A 9,495-nucleotide genomic window follows, 5' to 3' on the forward strand; every position below is an offset into this window, starting at 1 on the left:
GAAGTTCATTATCTAGTCTACAATTCCCAAATACCATAAATTTAGTTTTATCCATATTCAGAGATAGAATATTACTATCACACCATTTCTTTATCTTCTCAAGTTCCTGTGAAACCTGTCCCGAGAGTTGCTGTAGGTTATCCCTGGATGCCCATATGGTAGTGTCATCAGCAAATAAGACCACTTTCACTAAATCCGAAACCTTGCACATATTGTTAATGTATAGTATGAATAATTTAGGTCCCAAAACTGAACCTTGAGGCACTCCACATATAAACTTCTGCTATTAAAGTGAATTAATGTTAATTTGTTTTCAGTCTTGACATTGCTGTTAAACTGCTCATCCGTGTAATACTTGCAGTTATTTTCAAGGTTCTTGAAAAAGTTTTTTTCAGGGTCAAAGCCATCGTCCGTTTCATGATAGTGAATTTCAGTGTCTCCAAATGTATTCAGTTCCAGATCCCGTCCCTCAAAGTCTATTAAGTTCTGTAGCAAATCACCTGCCTCATATCGTCCATTGGTCATGCTGGTTGTTGTTGGTTCCAAAGCTCATCTGCCATCGCAGATATCAGTATAGTTGCAAGTTTCTTCAGACATGAGAGGGTCCAGCGGCCCCATCATACTCTCCTTGTCTCGGCGTACTGGTCCTGGGTCCAAAATCCTGGTTCCGAGGTCGGGTCACCAGTTTATCGTATCGCAGAAACGCGATTAAATGTATGCAATGCAATGAGACAAAGATTTAATTTTTTACTTTCATTTATGTAGCACAGGGGACTCACCCCAAGTTCAGGATTTGCTTGAGGGGGTACCAAGATGGACCTGATCCAGAGTTGGTGCACTCTTTCATATGACACAAAATGACATGTGCAAAATTTATCTCCTGTAATAAAACACACAGTAAACAGCAAATAAAATAAAAAAGATAATGTTTTCTTCTTCATGGTCCTGGACAGTTGGGGTTTGTTGCATAAAAACGTCGTGACTGCAGTATGAAAAGTATCATAGTCTGCCCAGGTTTGAATGTGTGCTACAGTGTGAGGTTACATTTAGCTAGGCCTTTGCCTTCTTTCAGGTTGTTATCTCTGGTAGCACACTGGCCCACTGGTTTACTGCGCAATCAGCGAAGGACCAGAGATAAGAGCCCAACAGAAGAGCTTCAGTGTCTGATCAGGAAATACGACTGCTAGGCTTCACACTGGCCCTGAGCCAAACAGGACACAAATTTTTAAAAGTCATGTAGCTGAGTGACTGAGCCTGCACATGGCAAATAAAATAAGAACATTGACATGTATACATGAACATTTTTGACCCTTACATCTGTCTGTATACTCATCAAACACATACACTGTCTTTTCACCAGCAGGTGTTACAGGCATATAATTTTTCACATTCTCCTAAACAGCTTTGTTCAAACAACATTATTGAAAAGGCTTTCAGATTTATAATTAAGAGACAGCTGCAAGATGCTGAGCACACCTTTCACTCAGGTTCTTCTTCATATGTTGCATCAAGGAGGAAACAAAGACATGTTGCTCTTCCCTGTTCATGACAATTTTACTCTCTCCTGCAATATGAGCCATTTCCTTTTCAATCAATTAACTTTTACATACCTGTTTTATGTGTCTTGTTAAAATAAGGAAGAATAAAGTAAAAACATGACAAAGCTTACAACAAAAACAGTAAAAGTAATGAACTCACTTAAATGTTTTCATTTGTGCAAGATTTAATGGTTTCTCAGGAAGTTCTGTATGTTTTACGTTTGATGCTTTTATGTCCAAGGGAAACTGAAAATAAGTTGCAAGTGATGGGAAAACAATTAATGTAATATATAAAAATGACCCCATAACTAAACAAAATGTGATATTTAGATATTTTTTGTTGCTTTTTTGTCTTTGTTGTTCATTTTATCTATTTTGAATGATGACACAAATGCTCTACAAGTTTCAACTAGCAACAGTCCTTTTAGTCTTACTGACTTTATTTCACTTTAATCTCATGACCTCACTGGTGAAGGTTGTCTTCTGCCCCTTGAATCCAAACCTCCAGTGAGACTATAAACAGCGTGTAAAAGTGAGTGACAGGCCAGGAGCCATGTGTGGCCAAAGATGAGAACTGTCAGGGTTAATTTTAGCTTTGGCATGTCCAAGTGTCCAACACCTGTGTTGCAAAGTAAGATGGCAATGAATAGCAACTGTTTACATATCTTTGTCGAAGGTCGACATGGGGTGGCTGGATCACTGTGTGCCATATTGACTTGTGAAAGTTCAAATCAGGGCTGTTGTGCTGGCTCTGAAGAACATGAGATGTTATTATCACAAACCAACCTCAGCTGCACCTCCTCTCAGAGTATTTGGTGCGTGCATGCATACTCTAGTAATATATTTTTAAAATATTGATTCTGCAATTTTAGTTTTAGTGTAGCCTATATGTCATCACTAATGCAAATGTCACATTATGATGCTGACACTGAATACTCCCCAGTGGTGGAATGAGTACTCAGACTCTTTACTTAAGCAAAGGTCGCAATACTACAGTGTAAAATACAAGTACATAGAAGTAAAAGTCCTACATTCATAATGCGATAAAGTCTACTGCTGGGTAGCATGTGAATTTCACACCGAAATCAATAAAATGTCATTATTATACTGTATATATGGTACTGCTACTTTTACTTAAGTAAAGAATCGGAGTACTTTTTCCACCAGTAGAAATTTGACCCTCTATTCGCTCCAAGTCTCACAAAGTCTCGCGTGATCTGGAAAGAGCATTCGATAGCATCGTAAGCTAAAGTTATCTCTCGATAGTTAGCCTTCGTGACGAAGGTTTCGTCAAAGGTTGGTGCTTCCAAAAACATACATTTAGGACAGTTTACAAAAACGTAGGATCGTCCTCAAACATATTTAGTCGGAAATGACACAGTAGTGCGAACGTCTGGCCTTTGTAAAGGCGCAGTGCGTCTGTTTCGTTTGCCTAATTGGGACTTGGTAGCTGCTGCTTTACAAGCTAGGTTGCTAACATCCGACTCGCTCCGTACGGTAAAACCAGGAAGGAAGCAGCAGACCATCACGGAGGCAAGTCGGCCTTGAAGGTTGCTCTACTTCTACAAACAATTGTTCATAAAAACGAAGCTCTTCTGTTCTTTTGAAAACCGGGGAAAGGTAACTTCGACTCGCTGTTGTTCTGTAGCTAAGATGAAGGTAGTTAAAGTTGGGTGATAATAGTAGAATGGGTAGCATTAAGCATGTGGTTATCGTTAGTACAGGAGCAGTGTCGATAGCTTCAGTCGGTTTTATTAGGACTTTTGTAATGACTACTGCAATTGCACAGTAATGAAATCTAACTAAACATTATTTTATCTGTAGTTATACCTGTTTATCTGCTGGTAAACTAAGCTCAGTGGTACATTTTCTCTGCAGTGCATATGTTGTATTTGCTCTTTTCCTTAAATGATGATGATGATGATTAACAAAAATACCAACCCCCCCCCAAAAAAAGATCTAATTGGACATTGAACCCATTCTGGCTTGTGTTTTTCCCCGGATATTTATGCCAATGTATTTGTCCAGGTGAAGATACTTTTTTTTTTTATATTGTATTTGGGATTGGATTATGTCAGCAACTAACGATATATTCATTACTGATTAACCTACTGATTGTGTAAGAAATGTCAGAAAGACACTTTGAACAAGCCATTTAAAACTTTGCGAGTACAAATTTATGTCTTCAAGTGTCCTGTTTTTTCCGACCAACTGTCCAAAACCCAAAGATGATCAGTTTGCTAGTAAACATGACAAAGAAAGCACTAAATCTGAGAAGCTGCAACATGAGATTGTGTATTATTTTTCCTTGAAAAATGACCTTAAACAATCGATTGACTATCATGATTAATGGTTAATTATTAATCTTTTCAGCACTAGTTTGTATAAAGTTTAATACATATGCAATTGTTTTGTTAAACAGCCTGTTTGTAGAGCTTCAGCGATTAGCAGATTGACAGAAATTAATTGGTTAATATTTTGATATCTGATTAATAATTTCATTTTTCAAGCAATAATATCAATTATTTGCTGCTTCCAGATTCTCAAATGAAAGCATTTATTGCTTTTCTGTCTTAATATTATGTAAAGCTAAATATCTTTAGCTGTTGGGAAGTTAGTTGGTTAGTACAAATACCTTTTAAAGACTCCACCCTGGGTTCTAGGAAATTGTAAGTCACTTTTCCCACTTTCATTTTTTAATGGCTGGAATAATCAGTCACGTAATTGGCAATGAATATAGTCATCAATTGTAGTCCTTTTCTGATATTATATTTTTACATCCTCATTTTATAATATAATAAACATGGATAAATGTTGATTTGCATTACTGTATATACACTTTCAAGAGGTTGACCTGAACTTTAAGGAATTAAACACTCAAATTAGACTTGATTTGCTTTTGATTTGTGCAAATGTTCCCCAGTTTTCTGCTACTGCTGTGGTTGTTTACATTTTGCAACTTTCTCAGACTCTATATATTAATGTAGACTATTTTGTTTGTTTACATATTCTCAGGTTTAATTGCATTTGTTTTTATCAGCTTCATTATTGTTATTCGTGGGAAATTACTACTGTACCACTGAAAATTTCCTTCAGACTTAAATAAGTGCTCTATGTCCCTCCCTGCTCATCTAAACCATAAGAAAATGTGATTAAGAAGCTGTAACTTTGCATAGCATCAACCCACACAACCAGCCTTTCTACTTTTAGCTGGAAACCAGAATCAGTTCTGCATCGGAGCACTACACCAGAGCACTCCTTGTGTGATAGGTAACATGATCCAAGGCAGGAGAAACAAGTAGAGAAATACTGCACAGGCAACTGACCCATCTCTTTGTATTCAGTGTTTACAAGGCCTCAAGACTGTGAAAGGTCTTTTTCCTCCTGTACTGTCAGAGTGCTGTGATGAAATGGCAAAACTCAAAGTTGTTTCTTCATTGGATTTATGTCGAGGGGAGAGTTGGGCATTGGTAGTCTGCAGTATATTACGCAGTGAAAATCAATTCATTGATGTACCCTAGAGTAATTATCATTCTGGGTATGCATAGTGTCTGCAGGGCATTTCCAGAGCGGAGCAGCTCCTGCATGATGCTGTGAAAAAAAGCTTCAAAACGCAAAAGCATTAACCACAAAGCTTATTATAAGGTGCCACACTCTCTATGCACTGTCAGGCTACTAGCCTAGTTTGCATAGTCACCCAGTAACACCTGATTGTTGAGAATGTAGCTGATAGTGATGATTTTACATTTAAAATAATAAGCATGGATCTCCATTCAAAAACAAGGTTTCCCCTAGTTTAACATAAGACAAAAGTGGTTTGGATACCTAAAGAAGGAAGCCCTTGAAAGATAGTTCTTGCCTTAATTGCAACAGAAGAGCAACAAGTGCCTTTTGTCCCCTCGACTGGCTCAAGTGACCTGTTTAAGATTGGTGAACAACCATTGTTTGGCACATAGCAACTGTTGCCCCCTTCAATGTGAAAGAAAACAGCCATTCCACAACATTCATTGAAAACTCCCTTTATGCACCTGTTTAGGTCCTCAAAGGGACTCTTCAGATTTAACAGTAGGGACTTAACATCCTGGTCCAAGTCCCTGTTGCACTGTCTTCTTCAGGGCTGCATTGTAAGAGGTTAATGCTTGGAGCTCCATTTTGAAGAAAATGTGCTTGCAAGACATTTTTTAAGCTGTAGAATAAACAAGAGACAGCTAAAGAGATGGGGGTAAAATTATACATATGCCTCATTAGGGCTGCCCCATATAGTCGTGTCATTAGTTGAGAGACCTGAAAGTCGACTGAGACTCTTCTAGTCAAACGTTGTTTTTGTTTAGATGTACATTAAAGTTTGATCTATTTAGCAAATTGAATAACGAGGAACAAAGGGCAACAAAACCCACTAGGACGAGCCACATAAAGGCGAGATTTGTACTTTGTAAGTGTTTCCAACATCGTGGCCTACTTTTACAAGAGAAAAGACTGTCATGATGATGTGGCTGGTTTTGTATAATGTTATGTGAGTCTGGTTTGCTTACCCATCTCCATTAAAGTGCAACGCACAGCCATTTACTGTCTGTTTCTACGACGTGCATCCTTCTGAAGGCCATTAGGAAGCTAACAAAAATGCACTGGGAAAACCTTTCAGTGAGGAATTGTAAGAGGAACATTCGCAGTGCAAGATGGCACAGTAACACTGTGGTTAAGCGATGGGAGAAGTCTGAACTTGTTGGTAAACTAGGCTATAGCCATGTCTCAGAAGAATAAACCTGCCTATAAGAGCATTAATTCAACAGAAATACAAGTGTGCTGCCTATCTTGTTATTCAAATTCCTAGACTATATATTGCCAATTTAAATAGGTGGCAGTATAACTATTCCATCATATGCAGCTGTCTTTTATAGATCATAAATGCTCAGAAATATGTTCCTGTCACTCCTTTTGCATTTAAATACCTATGTTACTATGGTCAAAATCATCACTGAAATTCTTGTCCTGTCCTGCTTGGATGAAATAAGAGTTGTCAGGTTGCACTCTTCTGAGATTTTCAGTCAGTGTTGATTCAGTGGTCGGTTTTTGGTCAGTGTTGATCTAACTGGGGCATTTTGTTTGTTTGGTCACAGTTTTCCCTGAATATTTTACAGAGTGATGTTTTGCAGTATGAAATATTAAAGAGTTACTCATTGGAAGACACCTGGTGTGGGATACCTCAGGTATCAAAATTGTAAGAGCCTCTATATAACTTTTTAATGTTAATGGCATGCTGTTGCTGGGGGGCCAGGTCCTCGGATAGCTGCACCCTTTAGGTTGAAGTGTGTCTGATGTTGAGTCAATTTTTACTCCTCTTTATCAACAGCTTCAAAGCCTCGTGTGTACTGACCCTCCTCTCCTTCTCGTACTGCTGCAGCTCAAGCATGTGTTTATATGCTCTTCCAGCTGTCTGCTGCGGTTTTATAGCTAACCTCTGTGCATATTCGCTGCATTGGTTTTCATAAATCTTTGTCTGACAGTTCAAGGTCTTGTGGGGGCTCAGGGGCTTGAGAGAGCTAGGTACACAAACGGGCCTTGTCCACTCTCAGCCTGAATTACATCTGATGTTTGCTTTTGAAGAGCTCAACGTTGAACCTTTATTATCTGTTTTATTCCTTTATGAACATTTTTTAAATTCTGTATGCAGGCAAAACATTAGCACTGACAATTACTTTTCTTGCTTTTAAGGAAGAAATATTTGTATCGGCCTGAGGGGGGAAAAATGTCAAAAGCTCCGGATTCTCCAGTTCGTTCCCGTTCCAGATCAAGGTCTAGGTCCAGATCCAGATCTTACACCAGGTCCCGCTCCAGAAGCCACTCACGCTCAAGATCCAGAAAACGTCGCTACAGGTAGATTTGGTGACGTTATTTCTCTGTTTGACACGAACTTGCATCAAAGAACCTTTGCGAGTTTCCATCAAAATCACTTTTTACACTGAAGGTGCTTAAACTCAACACAAGTCAAGTTAATGTCCCCAAATAATGTTTTGCAATAGTGTCATCAGGTTCTATTTTTCAAGGCTTTATTTTTGACCAATCCTGGTCTGAAGTGCGCACAAATGTCTGTCAGTCTCAGAAGCTGAACATAATTACTCACAACATAAGGTAAAACAATATGAGATTTGTGAGTGTGAGAGTAGCAGCATGTTACTCTTGGTGCAAAGGTGTTGTGTGGAGGACAAAACAAAGTGAGCTGCAAACGTGTGGAGCGAGGGGATTTACAACGCAATCCAGCCATCTGACATACAGCTCAGAGTAGAAATCCTGTTTCACTGTTCTCCTTTTACTTGCCTCAGCTCTCTCTAGATTTGACTGTGGATGGAACACCACAAGTAATTTGCATCAGCTCACCTTTAATCTAAATTAACAATGTCCAGTCATCATTTGGCAGTCCTGTTATTGTCAGTCCATGTTTGTGTTTGAAGCACCAGTGAGTTGCTGCAATGTAAGTTAATGATTTGCCAGAAAACGACACTGAGAGCAAGTACTCCTGGTTTGCTGTACTTCTCTCTCCCTTTACCCCTCCTGCCTCTGTGGATTAGAGCAGATTATGTCCTGGATGCACCCTTTGGCTGCCACACATATTAAGGTAACACAGACTGTGAAATGAAGCACAGTAACACCGCTCTGTTACAGTTAAAAGAAATGAGCGGTAAGCAGGGAAGTAGCGTTTCAAGTATTTTCTTTAATTTGCCAAGTGTCGGCAAACGTGTCTGGTAAGTGCAGTGTTAATATTGTGTCAGACTCATTTCCTATATCCTCTTTTTTTTCTGGATTCATATGCTACTTTACATTTCACTGGAGTTTGAAGCTTGTGTTTTGTAACAGGTTTTGATGTTACTGTAGTTTTTCATAAACAAAGGTACAGTTTGCTGTGGGGTTTTTCAGTTGCAGATATAACGTTATAATGGGCGGTCTGCTTCCTGTCATGGTGACATGAATTCCATCTGAAATCACATTGAACCTCTGTCACAAACTTCAGTTCTTTTCCTTAAAGCAGGAGTTTACTGAAACTTTGAAATGATCAATGCGACAGTGTGTATGTGTTTTGTCTGTGTGATCTAAGTAATGTACTGCCGGCTATCATACAGACACTATCACAGTCAGCATGAACCAGCTGTGGAGAAACATCAGTTATAACTGAGGTTACATCGCCCTCTGGTGACTTCATTGCCTTTATTCTTTTATTTTTCAAATTTGTTGTTGGCTTCATTCCTTTACTTTTATATAAGGTAGTGTTTGATTTTATACCAGTATACCTTCTGAGAATCCATATATTTTATTTGGCATGTAACTGGTCATAAAATGTTATTCATATATCCAAGCTAAAAAAAATTGCATAACTTTAAATTATTTAGCATATTTTGGTTTTGAAACAGTAAAAAAAGAAAGAGAAAAAGCGTATATACTACACAGATAGTATTGGAGTTGATGCCAGCATCTGTTTAAGTGAAAAATACATTTTCTCTGTGTTTCTAGATTTTTATTTAGGACATTTTACTTCAAGGGGCTAATTGTAGTTCTGTCACTATAAACACTTTCAAGTTATTACGCTGGGCAAAATTCAAAAGAAGAAACATGCTCCTGGAGTAGAAATCATGAATATTTGTGACTTAAACACGTGGCCAGTTAGTTTGGCATCATCACATGTTTTGCCCTTTCTAATGTTATGCTTCTCCTTCTGTTTTTCTCTTCTTCTTGCTCATCCAGTTCTAGATCACGTTCCCGCTCTCGTTCACACTCTCCATCCTATAGAAACTATCCGTCCAGGGACTATCAGAACAACAGAGGTGGGTTCAGGGGCTACAATCGAGGTTACAGGAGGCCGTACTACTACCGAGGCAGAGGCCGAGGTTATTATCAACGAGGCCATTACCAGAATAGAGGAGGAGGAGGAGGCGGCGGTGGCTATGGTTACAAGGGCAACTGGCAG

The 9,495-nt window shown here is 38.7% G+C and overlaps 1 protein-coding gene across 1 annotated transcript in view; it reads left to right on the forward strand.

Annotated features, from left to right (window-relative positions):
- The first annotated feature begins 2,763 nt into the window (after nt 1–2,763).
- Nucleotides 2,764–9,495, forward strand: part of thrap3b (thyroid hormone receptor associated protein 3b) — a 15,351-nt gene continuing 8,619 nt past the window's right edge. The window contains 3 exon segments of the mRNA XM_020597663.1: nt 2,764–3,158; nt 7,251–7,412; nt 9,279–9,495. Of these exon segments, the coding sequence (XP_020453319.1) occupies nt 7,285–7,412; nt 9,279–9,495 (345 nt within the window). The 5' untranslated portion in view covers nt 2,764–3,158; nt 7,251–7,284.

This window comes from Monopterus albus, unplaced genomic scaffold (genome assembly GCF_001952655.1).
Source record: "Monopterus albus unplaced genomic scaffold, M_albus_1.0 scaffold34.1, whole genome shotgun sequence".
In the NCBI taxonomy this organism is placed as follows: Eukaryota; Metazoa; Chordata; class Actinopteri; order Synbranchiformes; family Synbranchidae; genus Monopterus; species Monopterus albus.